The 20388-nt window shown below is 35.4% G+C and overlaps 1 protein-coding gene and 1 long non-coding RNA gene across 2 annotated transcripts; both read right to left on the bottom strand.

The window, feature by feature from the left end:
- Positions 1-7882: 7882 nt before the first annotated feature.
- LOC120352908 lies at positions 7883-10431 on the bottom strand (the record flags this gene model as incomplete). The annotated part of the gene is given in 2 exon segments (XM_039435236.1): positions 7883-8077; positions 10189-10431. A coding segment is annotated over 1 exon segment (171 nt), but the record flags the coding sequence as incomplete, so codon positions are not given.
- Positions 10432-18355: 7924 nt separating this feature from the next.
- Positions 18356-20166, bottom strand: LOC120352909. Its single transcript, XR_005572129.1, has 2 exons — positions 20046-20166; positions 18356-19337 (listed from the first exon to the last, which is right to left on the bottom strand). It is a non-coding gene; the product is annotated as an uncharacterized LOC120352909 (long non-coding RNA).
- Positions 20167-20388: the final 222 nt, after the last annotated feature.

The following is a 20388-nucleotide window of genomic DNA, read 5'->3' on the forward strand; positions in this document are numbered from 1 at the left end:
ATTTTGTTTGTTCAATTCAACAAGTTTATCAGTTTGGTTTGTGAGTTTGTTGGAAGAAATTATCTAAGCATTATAGTTTTGTTTTCAGCATAACTTATCTTGTTATTGATAATCACAGTTAACTTTGATAATTTACTACTCGTGATTTCTTCCTTTCATCTAGTTTTTGAACTCATCCTGTGTTATTGTCTGTTGTTTGTATTGTCGGGGCTGAATTGTTCGTGTATGATTTCAAGATGGAGGAAAATTACAGAAACAAATCAGGGTGCATTGCGCTAAACTGGAACAATTGTATGCCAGATTGCAAAGAATTTATGACCTGTCTAAAAATGTCTCTGATCCAAAAGTTGCTGAGCAATTTTCAATCTTGTATCCTCAGGTGTCTCAGACCATTTCGGATTATGAAAAGACAGAATTAGTGGTTAATGAGTTGGAACTTAAGTTGAATAAAGATCATGTTGTAGCATTCAACGACTCACACCTAGATCTGTTTCAGTATATTGAAGTAGCGGCTAACACTCTCAAACAGAGAGAGGCGACTGTTGCTATTGCTCAATCTTCGGCAGCTACAGCAGCTAGTTCACAGCCGGTCGTGTCCGAGTTGGTACTGCCTAAAATCGACCTTCCGAAATTTGATGGGAACCAGACTCAATGGTCGGTGTTTTATGAACTATTTAAGCATTGGTACATGACAACAAGAATTTGAACGATCAGCAGAAGGTCCAATATCTTGTAAGTAGACTTACTGGACAAGCAGCAAATATTTGTTGTCATTTGCCACCATTGGCTAACAATTATCAAATAATTTGGCAGGCATTATTGACCCGCTATAATGATCCACGGCGCAAGTTGATGCCTATTCAAACAAATTTTTTGATTTCGTCCAATAAAATCAGATCAAAGGCAGGTTGTATTCGATTTTGGATGGGTTTTGCAGTTCAATCAATGCATTGAAGAGATTGCGACTCACTGATTGTCAGACTCGATATTCCTCTATCATGGCTTGAGATTGCTGGATCCAAGTTCTCGTAGAAATTTTGAATCAGCCGTCCGTGACAAGGCTATGCCAACTTATACCGATTATGTCAAATTCATTGAAAAGCAAATTAAGACTCTTCCTTCTGATGAGAAACAGACTGAATCGTTAATATGAAGCACAAAAAAGGATAATAAATCAAAGGTGTTTGTGGTTCAATCTAATGATTCATCTAACGATGCATCTAGTAAAAATCCCAATTGTCTGAAGTGCTCAAAACCGGGTCATCGGTTAGTAGATTGTGTAAGTTTCTTGAAAATGACTCCTTGGGATCGTTATTGTTTGATTAAAGGAAAGTTTTGTTGTTTCCGTTGTCTTGATGTGGATCATTTGAGTAGAAATTGTCGTAGTAAAACTCAGTGTGCTCAATGTCGAGAATCTCATCATTCTTTATTGCACTTTTCCAGATCAAGTTCCAATGAAGGTGTTGCATCCTCGTCAAACTCCAAGGCAGGTGGCACATCACCTATTAGTTGTTGTTCTACATCCAACGATGTAGAAAATTCGACCATTGTGTTGTCGACTGTCACTGCACATGTTTGAGATTGTAATGATCAGCTTTGTGATGTTCGTTTCTTGGTTGACACCGGGAGTCAGTGTCATTTTGTTACAGCCAAATTGTGTCAGCGTTTGAGACTACCATTCCAGCCCATGAAAACCATTGTTCGTGGATTCGGTGGTGGTACTAGTGAAGTTCGAGGTCGTACTTGTGTGTCGATTCAGTCGAAGTTGGATCCTACCATCAAGTTTTTGATGGATGCCACAGTGGTAGATAAAATCATTGACAAGTTGCCTTCTTGTGAAATCGACAGATCCAAACTTCATCATCTTGAAAATCTCACACTGGCTGACGACAAATTCTACCTTCCTAGTGGAATAGATGGCATCATTGGTGTGGAGTTAGTTCCTTACTTGCTACGTGGGAGTCCTAGTACAGGTGAATCGCACGGATTGATGACTGTTAATAGTGTCTTTGGTCACATTCTGATGGGGAGAGCGCCGATTCTCACTTCAACAATGAATGTGTCAAATTTTTTCACAGCCATCTGTAGTCCATTTGTTAGTAGTCCATCGTTGGATAGTTTTGTGGAACGTTTTTGGGAGTTGGAATCGTGCCCTGCACCAAGCTGTCAACTGAAACCGGAAGAGTTGGAGTGTGAGGTAAATTTTCGGAAGTCTGTACATCGTGTGAATTCTGGTCGTTTTGTTGTTGCCTTGTCATTTGTGGAGCCGCCCAGCAGCTTGGGAGATTCATATGCTGTGCCGAATGCAAACTGCTGAAATTGGAGAGACGACTAGAGCTTGACAGCAATTTCGTATTTCATATCATGAAATATTGATCGATTACCTACATCAGGGTCACATGTCGTTTGTAGCAGATCAGACAGACCGAGGTGGTTACTACATACACATCACACCATCGTGAAAGCAAGCAGCACTACCACGCCCATCCAAATTGTATTTGATGCTGGTTCCAGAACATCATCTGGTTTGTCATTGAACCAGGTTCTTCATGCTGGTCCCAAATTGCAGACTGACATTTTTTTTGTTAGTTAATTTTTGTTTTTCCCAATTGCACTAACTGCCGACATTAAACAAATGTATCGACAGATATTAGTGGAGGATTCCTGCCGTTGTTATCAGCGTGTATTGTGGAGATTTTCACCAGAGGATCCAATCAAAATTTATCAGCTCAATTGTGTTGTTTTTGGTGTTTCAAGATCTCCATATTTGGCGCTTCGCACCGTCCACCAGCTTGTAGAGGAGGATGGAAATCGTTTTCCAGCAGCCAAGGCGAGAATACCAGGAGACATGTTCATGGACGACTTAGTCACATCTGTCGTCACAGAGTCAGAGGCCGCAGAGCTGTATCGTCAGTCCAAGCAGCTGTTTGAGGGAGGAGGTTTCTTGCTCACAAAGTGGACTTCAAATTCACCATCAATGTTGGAGAAATTCTCGGAGGAAGAGAAATCGTTTTTGTACAAGGATTTCGAAGCAGACAACACCTTGGCTATCTTGGGATTGGATTGGCAACCTAGTACTGATCTGTTTCAGTTTTCAGTCAAGAGTGGTGAGGTCATCGCTACTAAGCGTTCTATTCTGTCAGTGATGGCTCGTATCTATGATCCACTTGGTCTCTTGTCACCGTTTACATTATTTCTAAAGTGTCTTGTCCAGAAACTGTGTAAATTAGGAGTGGATTGGGACGAGAAGCCACCTGAGTCTATATGCACTCTTTGGGAGAATTGTCAAAAAGAGTTGCCTCTATTGTTGAAATTTGCTGTTCCATGTCACGTTGGTTTGTTTCAGGATTCTCACATCAGTTTGATTGGTTTTTGTGATGCATCATTGTCTGGTTATGGTGCATTTATCTATGTGAAGTCGCAGAAGGAGAGCGAGGAGCCAAGAGTTGTATTATTGTGTTCAAAGTCCAAGGTAGCACCATCTAAAGTTGTTTCAATACCTCGTTTGGAGTTGTGTGCAGCACTCTTGTTGGCAGAACTCATGAATTCAGTAGTCACTATTATTAGTGAACGTTGTCATGTGTCTCGTATTGTCGCACTCTCTGATTCTACAGTCACCTTGTGTTGGATTAATGCTCTATCCACGAAATGGCAAACTTTTGTTGGTAATAGCATCGCAAAAATACAGGATTCTTGTATACAGGGGTGGATGCATGTTGCCGGAATTGAAAATCCCGCTGACTGTTTGTCGAGAGGTTTATCACCAGTTGAGCTTGTGAACTTTCCGTTGTGGCTCTCAGGTCCATCATAGCAGAGGACGAATGCGATTAGCCCGTCCAAACTCAAATGGAAGAGATAGTGGATCCACCGGAGGCGAAAAAACCGTCAGTGTTGACAGTCACAAAATCTCCTGATTGTAACAGCAATGCAATATATTCATTGATTGGTCGTTGTTCGGATTATGGTCGTCTTTTGAGAATTGTAATTCTTATTCTCAAATTCTTACAAATCTTACCCCAATCAGAAGAATCAGATTTCGATGTTGCTGAGAGGTATCTATGTGAAGTGGTACAGAAGATACATTTTTCATCTGAATTTGTGCAATTAGAGAAGGGAGAAGATTGTTCTATGTGCCTATGTCGCCTGTCTCCATTCATTGATGAAGGTGTGATTCGCGTCAGCGGTCGTTTGTCTCATGCTGGACTTGAATTTGAGACTTGTCATCAGATGATCTTACCAAAATCCAACGCTTTCTTATCAATGTTAATTGATTATCATCACAAGAAGAATTGTCATGCTGGACCTTAGTTATTGTTGTCCTTGATCAGACAGAAATTCTGGATACTGTCTGCTCGCTCTATTATTCGTATTTGTGTCTTTAAGTGTAATCTTTGTTTCTGTATTCGACCTAGTAACAAAATTATATCCACTCCCAACTTAATAGTTGTTGTGGTTGTTGCATTTTTTCTTTTGTGTTGTTTTTGGTGTTGGTGTTTTGTTCTTTTTGGCATGTCTGAATTTTTCCTTTCCTTGGTTTTTTCAGTTTTGTAACTTGGCTGAAAAATAGTTTTTCAGAGGCGGGAGTATGTTCTTGCCAGAGAACTCAAATTGTAGCACCAGAATGCCAGACTGCAGTTCTGCCAATATCAGGCTTGTGTTTGCGCCAGCGCAGATCGTCCTGCTGCTTTGGCCTTGTCAATGTTTTTGTGAGTTGTCTGTCTTGTCTCGTCAGCCTGTCTTGTTGCAAGACCAAAATTGTGTTGGTCTGTCATGTAATTTTCGTTCGGAAATTTCTTGTAAATTGTTTGAGTGTCGTGTGTGTGAATTATGAATATAACAGCGTAAATAGTATTGAATTGAATTAATTTGAATCGGATTTGAATTTATAAGGAGTCCAGTTTGAGCTTTGTTCAAAACACAGTGCATAGCCTGCAAGTTGAACGCGAAAAGGCAGCCCGGAAGCAATAACCTGTCTCTTCCCAGATTTCGTCCCACCCTGAACCTGACCAAAACACCTAATAAAGGCTTCGAAGGGCAAGTAGTCAAGATTGGAATAAATTTGGTGAGTTTTTGCTCTTTTTTATTGTTCATTAATGCAGAGTTTAACTGTACAAATAACCTGGCTCAAATTGAAGATTAAATTTTGCCCCTTGTTTGTATTTGATTATTCAAATAGTAAATCACAGTCCTCTGGTAGCTCTAGCCTGAGCTTTGTTGAGAACATAAGTAATGATTCATATTCTTCAGTTATAATGTACTATCAGACACAAATTCGCAGTGAAACGAGTATTTTTGGTATTTTGTTTGGAATTGGGAAAAATTCAAATTATTGAGGAGGATCCTAATCGAACTGAAATTTATTGATGTATTGAAAAAAATCAATATGATTCTGTGAGGTTCTCAAGTATTATGTCTTTTTCAGTTATCTATACTATAATAGAGGAAAGAGCTGGCTTATACACGTAAGGAATAGGGAATTATGTTTGATGCATCATCACGTCTGAACTACTCAACTGATTAATTTGAAATTTTGCATATAGATTCTTAATTAACCGAGGATGGTTATATGCCAATTTTTAGTTCTTCAAGATTTCATTACGTCAAGTTTTAATTTGTCATGCTTACAGTTGTTGTATAGAATCAGCTGAACATTTCTTTTAAAAGGAACATTAGATGATACATATGATTGGGGTCCTATTCAAATAAAAATGACTGATAACTGATGTTCTGTCCCATCAAAATTTTGTTCTGCCATTTTGAATTCAACTTCATTTTTTTAAATTGGTATGTGCTCATATGACAAAGTTAGAAGACACAAAACTTACGTTGGTCATATGATACAGAATTTCAAGAGATAATGAATGGTGAAAACCGCACCGATTTCTCAAACCGTTCAAAAGCTATTCTCATTCAAAGATACTGATAAATAATCATCCATATATCCATCATCTTTACTATAATAATGGAAAGAGCTGGCTCATACACGTAAGTGAAATTATGTGGGAAAATTATGTTTGACACATCATCACGTCTGAACTACTGGACTGATTGATTTGAAATTTTGCATAAAGATTCTTCATTAACCGAGGATGGTTATAGGCCTATTTTCAAATTTCGTATTTTTTATTTCAAGTTTTCATTTTGCAGTTTTAAAATAGACCCTTGCGAAGCACAGGTTACCTACTAGTAGTGTATAAATCAAAATTCGTGATTGAAACAGTTTTTGGCTGAGCCTGTTAGTCCTTCCTCAATCATTTTAAATTTTGTTAAAGAATTCTTTATTTGTTAAAGAATTGTGTTCTGTTCATTGATAGATAATAATACCGTAACGAGCTTCTCTCGGGGCCCCAATATTTTTATTTTATTCAAGAACGTTTTTTTCAAAAAAGGGTACTATTAAATTATTTTTCAAATGAAAAATACGTTATATCAGATAACTTTATAAATTTTAGCTTCACTAGTAGTTCTGTGATCAGTAACCTCGCGCAGTTATAAACCAAAGCCTACTCTAAAAGTGCTTACAGATTTACTGATGATTTACAGACTTGGCTGATGCCAAGCTATTTATATCTATATCTTATACCGTTTCTGTAAAAATACAGATATAGTCAGCTGATTAAAAGTGAATTGCTCATGTTCGCGGCGTGTATATCTGTACGCACCTTTATACTGTCCATCAGAGTAAATCCTGTCTGTATGTTGTGTCGGCGAGATATCGGTGTGAAACAGCTACGGGCTGTTGGGGTAAAAAATAAAGGTACCCTAATTTAAAGTTTTCTATACGTATCTAAAGGTCCCCTGAGTCCAAAACATGATTTTCGTGTGTGTGTGTGTGTGTGTGTGTGTGTTGTGTGTGTGTCTGTGAACACGATCACTCAATTCCTAATCAATCGATTAACTTGAAATTCCAAACTTAAGGTCCTTACACCATAAGGATCCGACAATAAGAAATTCAATAAAATCAAATTCAAGATGGCAGAAAAAATGGCAGATGATGACTGAAAAAAAAGGTTTTTCACGGTTTTCTAGAAATTACAGGAGATCCGGAACATTCTTGAGAATAATGGGTTTTGTTAAATTTCCATCACTATTTTCTCAAAAATGACTTTACCAATTTTTTTCAAATTCATACACTGTATAGTTATTTATTAACTCTATCAACTGGCATGAGTCTCCTTTCTGGGAAACTAACAGGGGGTCCACCTCATCCTTGAGAAATGGACTTTGTAACCTCCTTCTCGTGCATGAGGTAGGTAGGTAGAGCAGTTTATTTAAAAGAACACATAGCCGAGATATCTCATCTGTAGAACAGCTGTTTTGACGACTTTTGGAAAATCATCGAATTTCACAATAATTTACACAAAGGAAAGGGTACTCTGGAAACAATATTATAATACAATTATCTTTCAAGAATGAGGCTTCCAGTTCAATGGGCAAAGAAAGTTGTGTGAGTGTACCACACCACATTTTTCACTAAGTTACATTGAGATATTAATTGCTTGCGTCATTTAATGCGTTAGAAAAAACTTGACAAAATGGACCCACTGAGATCTTGAAGAATCAAAAATAGGCCTATAACCATCCTCGGTAAAATAAGAATCTATATGCAAAATTTTAATTTAATCAGTCCAGTAGTTCAGACGTGATGATGCGTCATTCGTGAATTTCCAATTCCATACGCCTATAAGCCAGCTCTTCCTTTATTATATTGTAAAATCAATAATGATCACTTTATAATATCGTCTAAGCCCAAGGAGAGGAAGAAGAAGGCAAAGAGAAGAAGAAGTATATTGTATTTATGTATGTATTACCATTCTTGAGTTGTAAAAAAAATCTATAATATTATAAAACTTACAGGAGCTTGCGTTTTACAAAAGTTGAGAGCCTCTTCTAGCGAGCTAGCGGGGGCCGATCTTCGGACCGAAGCTCTGCGGTCGTATGGTTGTTGACCTCCGACCACTGACTGTCTCCGTCTATACCTCCTACTGGGTCCAGCCGCCTCCGACAACACCACCAACACACACAGGCACATACACAAACGCATCATCAGCATTCTTCAGCTCGCCAGTATTATTGTCTGCAACAGAAATAGATATATAAATTATTGAGTCAAATGAATCAAATCAAATTTCATTTATTCAGTGAGTTGCATAGAAAAAGCTTCGCATCATTGAATCGTCACAATCAATAATAAAACCGAACATTTAGGGGCGGTATCCAAGCTGAAGTTCTAGACTTTAACCAGCTGGGGTCAGAAAATTGGCTTTTCAGAACGGGGCGTAGTCGCAGTAACAGTTGCAGCGAAATAAATCTTTATTTTCTCATTTCTATACTTGGAAACACTTTTACTTGACGAAATGAAACATTCCTAAATAATTCAAAATAGCTGAAACTTTACACCATTTTCTCTTTATTTTATTTTGGGTTAAATTTTCTAGTTTTTCGAAATTCATTTAAAGGTTGACTGCGACTACGCCCCGTTTCGGAAAGCCAATTTTCTGACTCAGCTGTTTACAGTCTAGAATTTTGCTAAATCCCGAGCTCGGAAACCGGCCCATTATAATAAATAGTGCAAGGAGTAGACGTCAAATGCAACAGTGCCTCTAGGAGCAGTGGAAAAAATCGATCAATTTCAGTTAATTTAGAGAAATTTCATTTTGTAATGACTCTATGACTATGTAATAACTCTATATTTGATTTTCTTCCCTCAAGACATCCAACATTCATCCACTGTGTATGGTGCTCTTTTCAACAGAACTTCCCTTATCCTTCCGATCATCTTTTGAAAGTTGGAGATATCTGTAAAATTATGGGGGGTCTATTTATAATTTCTATTGCGCGAAAATGTGGGCCTTTCTTCAGAAGGGTTAGTCTATATACCGGGTAACCGAGGATCCAACCACCACTCCTCGTATTGTAGGGATGATGAAGTACAACGGATGAGTATGCCCTCCAATTTTTACTAACGTATGTGATGACCTAATAGCTAATAAATTTACCTATAAACTATCTATTTTTTCACTTTTTCACCTATTTCACTAATAAATGGACATAGGTTTATTTTTTATTGATATTAATTAATACATTCTAATACAATAGTAAAAACAAATTTATTTAATTCATTCAAAATGACATTAAAAACAACATAGCTAAGTTGGTAGCGAGCGCGGTTCATTAATCAAAAGTTGCAGAAAAGTTTCACTCATTTTCTTACAGGGAATTTTCGACTCTCATAAAGATTACGTAATTTTGAACAAAATGATAATGATTCTATTTTCCATGTTTCCTGGACATAAGGAGATTGCATTTTACAACACTACATTTTCCCCAGTGCAAAGCACGGGTTACATGCTTTAGTGAGGTCCACGTTATAATGGCAGTGGAGAAAAATAGGAGAACAACGTTGCCGATGCCAATGCCTTCTTTAGACGGTAGATATGATACATTTACTAATATCTGAAAATACCTCACTGATAAAATTATTGGTGTGCGGCTAATAATCTGAGCCATAGAAATAATATTAAGAGTCAATTATTGTCAGTAAGCAGGATCGCAAAAGAATTGGCAATACATGTCTATTAACTTTTAATGCTCTCTCTAATGAGATAAGAGTAGGCCTAGTTGACTTCGAGGGTTTTAAACGGGGTTTAAAGAATTTGTTCGTTGAAAATGCTAAATATAAGATAGATGAGTATTTGGAAATTCAATTTTGAAAGTTATTTGTGTAAATGTTTGTTTTTCGACTTGAGAGTGCTAGGCAATTGAATTTAAAAATAAAATAGATTAATATAATGAAAATAAAATGTGATATCACTGTAGGCTGATGACGTGGTTGTGACATTTTTATATTTTTGACAATAATTATTTATTTATTTACAGCTTTATCGATGTAATAGGCCTATTGACTGTTCATATTCGTTTTCAATAACCAATTATATTTTATTAAGCCAGAAATCATATTTTTAAATCATTTCATAATTAAAATGAATTATTTTGTTGAATTATTATCAATTCTACATTGTTAAAAGACGATCTGACAACAGAGCAAAGCGAGAAAGAGATAGCGCTATCTGCTTTGTTGAATGATAGACAAGGATAGAAATACATTTTTGCTAATGAAATACTGCCGTTATAACGTGGACCTCACTAAAGCCTAATATTACTTTAAACAATAATGTTTTTACTTACATCTGGTGAAAGTTGATGGAATCCAAGTTTGAGGGATTAATCGAGTTTATGAATTAGAACTGCAATGAAATGAAAAAAAAACTTGGAAAAATATTTATCACTGATTTAGAACAAATATTGATGAAATGAAATGGAATGACCGACGAGATGCTAACAACAACAGGCACTGAGATGCACTGATGTTCATTCAAATCCGGTTATCCTATGTGGAAAATCTATTTTCGGTTTTCGTCCTACCCAGTGCATTAATTTTCAGCCAATGTGCGTCAAATTCGAATTAATATTCGGTACACCTGCACACAACTTACAAAAACTTACACTGTCAGTAACCTTCATACATAACATCAGCATCGCATCTCATTCGATCAAAGCTGACTCAATATAGTGAATTGATATTATTGTAGCTTCTTCTTGTCTCCCAATGTAACGCTTTAGACATAGGCCTAGCTGTATCTGAAGTTTCAAAAATATTATTCACATTATTTCAGATGAGATTAAAAAAACTGAATTCAATGTTACTTATTGAAATTATTAAAGAAACAGATTTTTAAAAAAGCAAGATTCCTCATTTTGCCGCACAATACAAAATTCTATAGTAAGGTCCAACCTTGTAATGGCAGTGTTTGATTCAATTTCAATTTCATTTATTGTCAATTAGAATATTCAAGACATATTACAAACTCTTTATAATATCAGATATCATCAGAAATATAATTGAATAAACATAATTACTCATACATATACTTAAAATAAAATAAAATATAGCGATATAATATATTTATATATTTGTTAAAATGTATGAATTCAGGGCTACTTTCTTGTATTATTTTATAAAATATAATTAGAGTATCCTATAAAATTGATAAAATAATAAAACAAATTAATTTAAAAAATATTATTTATTTAAAAGGGTAGGACTACTATAATTCCAGTTTATGAATTATATCTATTTATTTTTATAAATATAGAATATAGCAATGGTATTGCTATCATTGCCTATCATTCAGCAAAGCAGATATAGCGCTATCTCTTTCTCGCTTTGCTCTGTTGCCAGATCGTCTTTTAACAATGTAGAATTAATAATCAATTAACAAAATATTGGATCTTAACTATGAAATTCATCACGGTAAGGAATTATTGAATAATATAATTTATTGGTCTATAAAATATAATTGATTATTTTAAACGAGAATGCACAGTTAATATTACATCAATTAACCTGTATCAGCTAACGTCTATAGAAGGCATTGACAAGACAGAGGATCGGCAACGTTGTTCTCCTATCTTTCTCCACTGCCATTATAACGTGGACCTCACTATAGGTCACTGTTGATCAAAATAATGGAGAATTCTATTTATAGGAATCTAATTTGATTTGATGATTCCCTTGTTTAAATTGAATAATGGAACTAAATGAATAATGGTGAATTGATTTTAATGTTGACTGACAAATTTGAGCTTTCTGATGAAATATTGAAAATAAACTGTTACAATTGAATGAAAAAAGACTAAGAAATTGTCAAAAAACCACTGATTTAAATCAGTGGTTTTTTGACAATTTCTAAGTCTTTTTTCATTCAATATGAATAATTACCACAATATCAACTTCTCAACTACACAAAACGTGAAACTGTTACAAGTTATAAACAAACTTTGCCAGTTGAAAACATCACAGGTGGCGGTGGCAATCATATGATTCGCCACATTACCACCCCCCCCCCCCCACCGGGCAGACGATTTGGCCATCCGAAATATTTTGAAGCACACTTTTTTCCTGGAACAGGGTGGAAGGCTGAGGTGAGTCATCTTGAAGGTAGTGTAAGAAACGGTCGAAGTTTCCCTGTAGGTACATCACAGAACACAGTAAATGGTGATCCAGGCATGGGTAAACAAACGTTCCAATGAAAGAGAAGAATTCTCTGGTGTTATATTCTGAAGTTGAGTAACTTTGACATATTGTATATCCATCAAAAACTCAGAGCTGAATGATGATTGGTTGAGTTGAATTGGTGGGAGTTGATTGGTGGGAAGCATAGATCATAGATCATAGATCATAGAGAGTAGCATAGATCATCTAGAGGCTTGTGGTCTGTGCAGATAGTGAAGGGATGTCCTTCTAAGAGGTGGCGAAAATGCTGTACCGCTTCATAAACAGCAAGTAGCTTGCGATAGTATACTGGCCGGCAACTTTCTTTCAAAGATAAATTTTTTGAAAAGAAAGCAGAGGTTGCCATAGTATACTGGCCAGCAACTTTCTTTCAAGGTAATTTTTGAAAAGAAGCAAGAGGTTGCCATAGTATACTGCCAGCAACTTTCTTTCAAAGGTATTTTTTGAAAAGAAAGCAAGAGGTTGCCATAGTATACTGGCCAGCAACTTTCTTTCAAAGATAATTTTTTGAAAAGAAAGCAAGAGGTTGCCATAGTATACGGCCAGCAACTTTCTTTCAAAGGTAATTTTTTGAAAAGAAAGCAAGAGGTTGCCATACGCCTTCAACCAGTTATAAGCATTCTCCAACTGAGTGTTTAGAACCAAGTGTTTCATCCTTGAATGTTTCCTCTTCTTTCACATTCCTGAATTACATAGTACTGTCATTTATGCATGCTTCATCAAGAAATATTGCTCTCTCTCTCTCTCTCTCTCTCTCTCTCTCAGTCCAGATGTTTGGCGGTATCCAAAAAGTGTCTTCTTTTCATTATGTTGTATCCATCTGGATTTGATGAGATTTTATGGTCTATGATTACAACTCCAGTTTTACTATTCATTGGATTACAGTTCAGAGTTTCTGATAGTAAATTTGATTGCTACTCCTTATGAGTGGAAGCAGTAGGCTACTCTTGTATAGTCATTCACTTGCGTTTCAAAAGATGAAAATTCTCCCGCTTTGATTTTTAAAATTATTATTTCATATTTTAAATCGAGCATAGTAGCTCAAAGTCAGTAATTCCTTTCATTATAATTTCAAATAAGAAATATTCTTGTAAATAATTAAAGTTCAACATTATGAATTCTTCTTGGTATTGAATTATCATGTTCAAGTAACGACTGTAAAACTAACCACAGTAATAACTGAGAATACTTTGAAGATGAAAAACCGTTACTCTGAAGTTTCACATATCACCAATTTTTATTAAGTTTTTGAAATTCCAAATTGAAGATGAAATCCCATTGAAAAACAGAATAAATCAACACTAAGCGTATTCCAGTTGAAATTACTTGACTTTTTTGTCTTGTACTATTTAAATAAATCAATATATTAAAAAATACTTCTGCCAGCTATTGAATCAAAGCACCAGCTTTCCCTACAAGATTCAAATCCTGAGAACACAGTTATGCAGGTTTAAACTGCCCGAACTGTGACAGCCTATAATTGAATTCTCAAGACAGAATCCTTCAGGTTTCCAATGCCTCAACTCAACAACTAAGGTATAGGTACTTAACAAACGGTTCAAAGAATATGGGCCTCGAAAGAAAAATTCAAACCATATTTTTGTGAAAAACATGCAGCCTTGATTCACAGACAAAAGTCGACTCACTCTTGTTTGTAGGTATAGCATGGAACTAAAAATCATAATATTGCTTTCAAGAACATGATAAAACACTCATTTCATCTTTACACATTGGAGATCTTCTCACTTTATCAATTACATTTAATAATTAAATCCGCGACCAGATTTCCAACTCACAAAATGAATTTTCAATAAAATTGAATAGGTTTTGATGTCATGTATGACAAATCTGTAGAATTTTTAAAATGAAGTAACTTAATAAAAAAATGATACAAGAATGTAGGATAGGGTAAGTTACAGAGCAACGAATCGTATATTGCGGGTTGCAGTCACAAATCCATCTCGGTCTTACCACAGAGGAATAAATATCTAAAATTGATTTTACTTTGTGTTTTTACACAGCACCGTGAAGCCGAGGTAAGGGTTTTCCCATTCATTCATAATTCAGTTCTTTTGTGATGACAGTAGTTACCAAGCACTATATCCGGAGGGAGCTGATACTGGCAGTGAATAGTTGGCCTAATAGACTCAACACAAGAGAGAAATACATTCCTCTACCAGAGACAACACTGATAAAGTATTTTTAAACAGTAACTTATAGCCTATCTTTGATCTATGCTTCTACTTTATTTGCTGTGGCTCAACCAGCAATAGGCACAACTCACAACTTACACCACAAAATATGGGGATTTTCTTTTTCTGTATCATTTCCTTTTTTTGTATGCAGCATGCATAGGTATGCAGGTAACGTTTTCATTCAATAATTAGTTCTTCGAATGCAACATGATTTGTTTATACGGTTACCATGCACTGTGACTGGAGTTCAAAATGGCAGAAAACAGTATAAATATATATGTAACTACTCAAATAGAAACATCACTCTATTTGATAATTATATAATTCTAATAATCCGATCATTAATTATCACTAATGATTCCAATAATTCCATTTAATTGAACTAGCATAAGCGAGTTCTTACTTTAGACTTACTGAATGCCAAAGTCGTTGTCTGCCTGTTTGCATGTTCTAAAATAACTTAGGAAAGAATTAATCTATCAGCTATAACAAATAACATTGAAAGTGCCTGAGAAAAAAATGTGTTGTGATTTATCATTTCGTCAGCTGAAGAATTCATTGCATGAAGTTACAACAGTTTTTCCATCCATAAAAATCATATGAGGTTATTTAGAAGCTATCACACAACAGACCTTCTTGTGCTGACACATGATTTCAGCTGGCCAATTTATTCAACATAATTTACAACTTTTACATCAACAAAATGATACAGGTCGAGATATCAATGTATGGTTTCTGTCATTCATTTTCTCTTGTAATTCTTTTAAACAATTTTTTCAATGATAATTCTTTCAATTTTAGTTTGACAAAATTTTGTTCAAGGACATCATGAATGAATAGATTTTCTTTCTATAATCCAAGAGATATTACTTTCAACATGAAGAGGGGGAACTGATTCTCCTTGCACGTTTGTAGCATGGACAGAGTAGTGGGGAGGAGTAAGCAGGCTGCACACAATTGGATGCTGACACAAAAGTAGGGGGAGAATGCTGTTAGGTAGTGGCAGTGATGAATAGTGAAGGAAAGAGCATGTGGCCTCTCTGTCTTCAATAGAGAACCAAGGAGAAAGTCATATATCTCGGACTATAGTCCATAAACATTGTTTATTCAGCTGATTAACCCATAGTCCTGAAAATATGAATATATACCCTTCAGGACCAAGCCACATGAGGTTTTTTTCAGACAAGTCAGCAGGGCAGGAATCTGTCTGATTATTGGGATCAGTTGACATTTGGAAACCAGCTGATAGTCAGCCAATCAGAGAGCTTCCTGCCCTGCCGACTCTACTGAAAACCGCTTCATTTAGTTTGGCACTTATGTTTCTCCAAGATAGTTTTCTTTTCTAGGGTTTCAAACAGGTTATAACATATACACTAGTCTGATTTTTGTAATACTAACGCCATGTTAATACTAATACAGAAACATGTTATACACTTATTATGCATTTATGTTAGCACTGAAAAATGTGAAAACCTGCAGGAGAGTCTGTTAACTTCTAATCCGATTAAATGCCTTGAGAACGAATCAGAGAAGCCTTCTCTGATTGGTTCTTGTGGAGTTTAACCATGATTGAAAATTTAACAGGCTTTTGTACAACTAAGGCTAAACTATTAACACACCCAACACAAAGCCCATGGTTTTTTATATTTGTAACATTTTAATGTATTTTATCTGTTCATAATTCTTTGTAATTTTGTTTTGTCTGTATGTTTAATAAATTGAATTGAAATTGGAATTTGTTTTCGTGGTGTATTTTTATATCTGTATATATAATTCTACCTAAATTCATGTACTCTCAACAGGAAACATAATATATTTTATTGCACTTGTTTTTTTGTTTATATGAAAATACATTACCTCACATGAAAATGATAATATTCAAATTTATTTCTCAAAAACATACACAATAATATAATATTATAACATCTAAAAATAATACTATTTAATATATAAAAATAAATAGGGTGAAAATGAGAGTACTGGAGAAAGGTGCCTCAAAGCTGCCCCCAAATCTACCCCAAAGATGATTCTTGGTTCTAACCTTGCCCAACCAATGTAATCTAAACTAACTTAACCTAACCATACCCCTAATCCCATAATAAACCTCAATGAAGATCCCCACTTTTTGGAAAAAACTAGATCCAGCTTTTTTATATTTCTTGAATAACTAAGAAACCATCAATTTTATCAAAAGCTACAAGAAAATTTTTTTCAGTAAATTCGATAGCAAATCCATTTGTAAAGGGATCAGTCATTCTCTCTAACCTAACTCATTTTTTTTGAAACTGAGCAACAAGCTCTCAGCACTCAGAATCTCTAATGATATTTGATAAAGATAATTCTCTAATGATAAAGTGAGAATTGTTGGATTATGTTTGGATCAGTCATATACTTCCACTATTTTTCATTATTGAGATTGATGTTTGGTATGAAAGTTGCAGCTAATGGTATGCATTGTAAAAAATGGAAAAAATTCTGAATCAAATTTTTGTTATCAACATTAATATCACTATTATTATCTTTATCATACAAATATCGACCAAATTTATCAACACTCATGATCTATTTTTATAATAAATGTTTAATACAACCTTAGGGAAGGTAAGTTTCAACTAGTTCAAACTTAGCTGGTTAAAGACAGAGGGTCACCCCCCTCACAGGGGGGGGGGTTAGTGCTGAGGTTGGGTTCCTTAACACCCTTGAGAAAGGGTTGTGCTAGGTCTCAACATAAAAATATCATTAGAGATTCTGAGTGCTGAGAGCTTGTTGCTCAGTTTCAAAAAAAATTGAGTTAGGTTAGAGAGGGTGACTGATCCCTTTACAAATGGATTTGCTATTGAATTTACTGAAAAAATTATTCCTGTAGTTTTGATAAAATGTATGGTTTCTTAGTTATTCAAGAAATAAAAAAGCTGGATCTACTTTTTCCATACGGTAAGAGTGGGACTGATCCTTATTTTCTGTTCAATCTAATCAATGGATTGTTACTAGATTTTCTAGAAAAAGTTATTCTTGTATTTTTTTGTAAAATTAATGGTTTCTTAGTTATTCAAGAAATAAAAAAAAAGTTGGATCTAGTTTTTTCCAAAAAAAGGGGATCTTCATTTGAGGTTTATTGTGAGATTAGGGATATGGTTAGGTTAAGTTAGTTTAGATTACAATGAGTTGGGCAAGGTTAGAACCAAGTATCAGCTTTGGGGTAGATTTGGGGCAGCTTTGAGGCAGCCTTGGGGCAGCTTTTCTCCAGTACTCTCATATTCACCTACTAAAATACTCCCAAATATAACTCAAGAGGTTTACAGCTTAATGCCAAAACAAGCCTCATTCACACCAAGAGTATGATACAAATGTTGTTCTTGAATAAGATTTAAATATTGAAAATTTAATTGAGGAAAACATATAAAACGTTATTCTTTATTAAATTTGAAGAAATACTAGTTTGGGCCAAGCCAGTTGTTGTATCCAATCGTATTCATATGTTCTGTGATCATTATAAAATACTCACATTTAAATTTTCCAATTTTTGAAGCCAGAAAGAAAGGAGAACTAACCTCATTCATGGCAGACTCCACTGCAGGATTTACCCACCAAGTTATTACTTATTGATAAAATGAATTGATACAATTGGAGATGAAGTTTAATTAAAAGATTCAAGGTAGAGTAGATAACTGTTTAATAAAGTATGATGAGAAAGTGAGGGTTGACAAAATTATGCTTAGCTAGGAGTTGTTTCTCCAGTATGTGTTCTGGTATGTGCTTTCAAATTACCTAACTCAGCACTTTTGTAATCACAAAACTTGCAGCTGAAAGGTTTTTCTCCAGTATGTGTTCTGATATGTGTTTTCAAAGTACTTAGCTGAGCACTTTTGAAGTCACAAAACTTGCAGCTGAATGGTTTTCTCCAGTATGTGTTTTGATATGTTTTTTCAAACTACCTAACTCAGCACTTTTGTAATCACAAAACTCGCAGCTGAAAGGTTTTTTCCAGTATGTGTTCTGATATGTGCTTTCAAATTACTTAGCTGAGCACTTTTGAAGTCACAAAACTTGCAGCTGAAAGGTTTTTCTCCAGTATGTGTTCTGATATGTGCTTTCAAATTACTTAGCTGAGCACTTTTGAAGTCACAAAACTTGCAGCTGAATGGTTTTTCTCCAGTATGTGTTTTGATATGTGTTTTCAAACTACCTAACTCAGCACTTTTGTAATCACAAAACTCGCAGCTGAAAGGTTTTTCTCCAGTATGTGTCTGATATGTGCTTTCAAATTACTTAGCTGAGCACTTTTGAAGTCACAAAACTCGCAGCTGAATGGGTTTTCTCCAGTATGTGCTTTGATATGTTTTTTCAAACTACCTAACTCAGCACTTTTGTAATCACAAAACTCGCAGCTGAAAGTTTTTCTGCAGTATGTGTCTGATATGTGCTTTCAAATTACTTAGCTGAGCACTTTTGAAGTCACAAAACTTGCAGCTGAAGGTTTTTCTCCAGTATGTGTTCTGATATGTGCTTTCAAAGTACTTAGCTGAGCACTTTTGAAGTCACAAAACTCGCAGCTGAATGGTTTTTCTCCAGTATGTGTTCTGATATGTGCTTTCAAATTACTTAGCTGAGCACTTTTGAAGTCACAAAACTTGCAGCTGAATGGTTTTTCTCCAGTATGTGTTTTGATATGTTTTTTCAAACTACCTAACTCAGCACTTTTGTATTCACAAAACTCGCAGCTGAAAGGTTTTTCTCCAGTATGTGTTCTGATATGTGTTTTCAAAGTACTTAGCTGAGCACTTTTGAAGTCACAAAACTCGCAGCTGAATGGTTTTCCTCCAGTATGTTTTCTGATGTGTTTTTTCAAATTACTAAAATTTTGTGTTTTATAGCTACAGTGAGCACAGCTGTGGAGCTTGGTCTGTTCACCAGCCACAGATGACTCAGTGCACTTTTCCACTGGAGAGATTGAATGCTCATTCAGTCCACCACTTCTGTTGCATAGTCTCGGCCAGATGTTCTGCAGTTTGAAGGCCACATTTCTGGTTCACTCTTCACTGCACTTCCTTCAGCCTCTTGATCGTCTGCAATAATCAATAATAACAGAATTATTTAGTTACATGTATGTTAGGAATTGAGTTTTATTTAATCACCTCTGTGATTAGCTGTGTTTCAAATCCTCCCAGCATATCTGATACAATATTATTAATTACTAATTCTCATTAATAATGATCAATTTCATCTAAATAATGATATGATTTTGAGTTGTCATTTAGTTACATAGAGACAGTGATAATAGAAGTTAAATTTACCAGAGGAAATTAATGAGATTGAAGAAGTTCAAATCTATAAAAAGTTGTAGGCAATCATCTTTAGATTGCAAGTAACCAGGTGAGGAATGGAATGTGGTATTGGGAAAAAACTCCTGGACCAAGTAAAGGACACGGGAGTTGGTTTGCCTAACCAACATACTTTGGGACACACAAAAAGCTTCAGTTGACGTGTGAGGTTCTTAGAACTTTGGATCTTTGAATCCGCCCCTTCAAAAACATAATCATCTTTAGATTGATATATGCGATTTTATCGGATAATCTGAACACATTACACATTTTTCTGCACATGTGCATGGTTGACATGTGGTAGACAGCCCATTCAGGAGTAGCATTTACACAGGAGTTCCACTCCAAACATCAAACCACTTCATGTAAGGAAGCTGGCCACAATCTAATCACCCAAGCAAGAAGTGTAGACCCTGGTCAACAAGAATCGGTTAGTAATAGAATGCATCTCACCATATGCATCCTCTTTGATGAAGATCATGTTGTAGCCAGGGATTAGATAATTTTGTGATTGCAATCATCTTCCACTGCAGCTGGTTGCTGGCTGCTATCATCCTCCTCCTCATCCTCCTCCTCCTCCTCCTCCTCCTTTTTCACAGTAACTGTCGCCATCTGCAACACATACACATTCACAACAAATTGCAGGACTTTTATTATTAATATAGACTACATTATTCACAGTGGTTTATGTGGGAAATAATTTTAGATGAATAGCAGACTGTATTCTAGAAAGATCCTTATAATAGAGGGTGAATAGCTTCTTTTATTATGTAGAATGAGAATACAAAGTGTAGGA

The sequence above is a fragment of the Nilaparvata lugens genome, chromosome 9, assembly GCF_014356525.2.
Source record: "Nilaparvata lugens isolate BPH chromosome 9, ASM1435652v1, whole genome shotgun sequence".
NCBI lineage: Eukaryota > Metazoa > Arthropoda > Insecta > Hemiptera > Delphacidae > Nilaparvata > Nilaparvata lugens.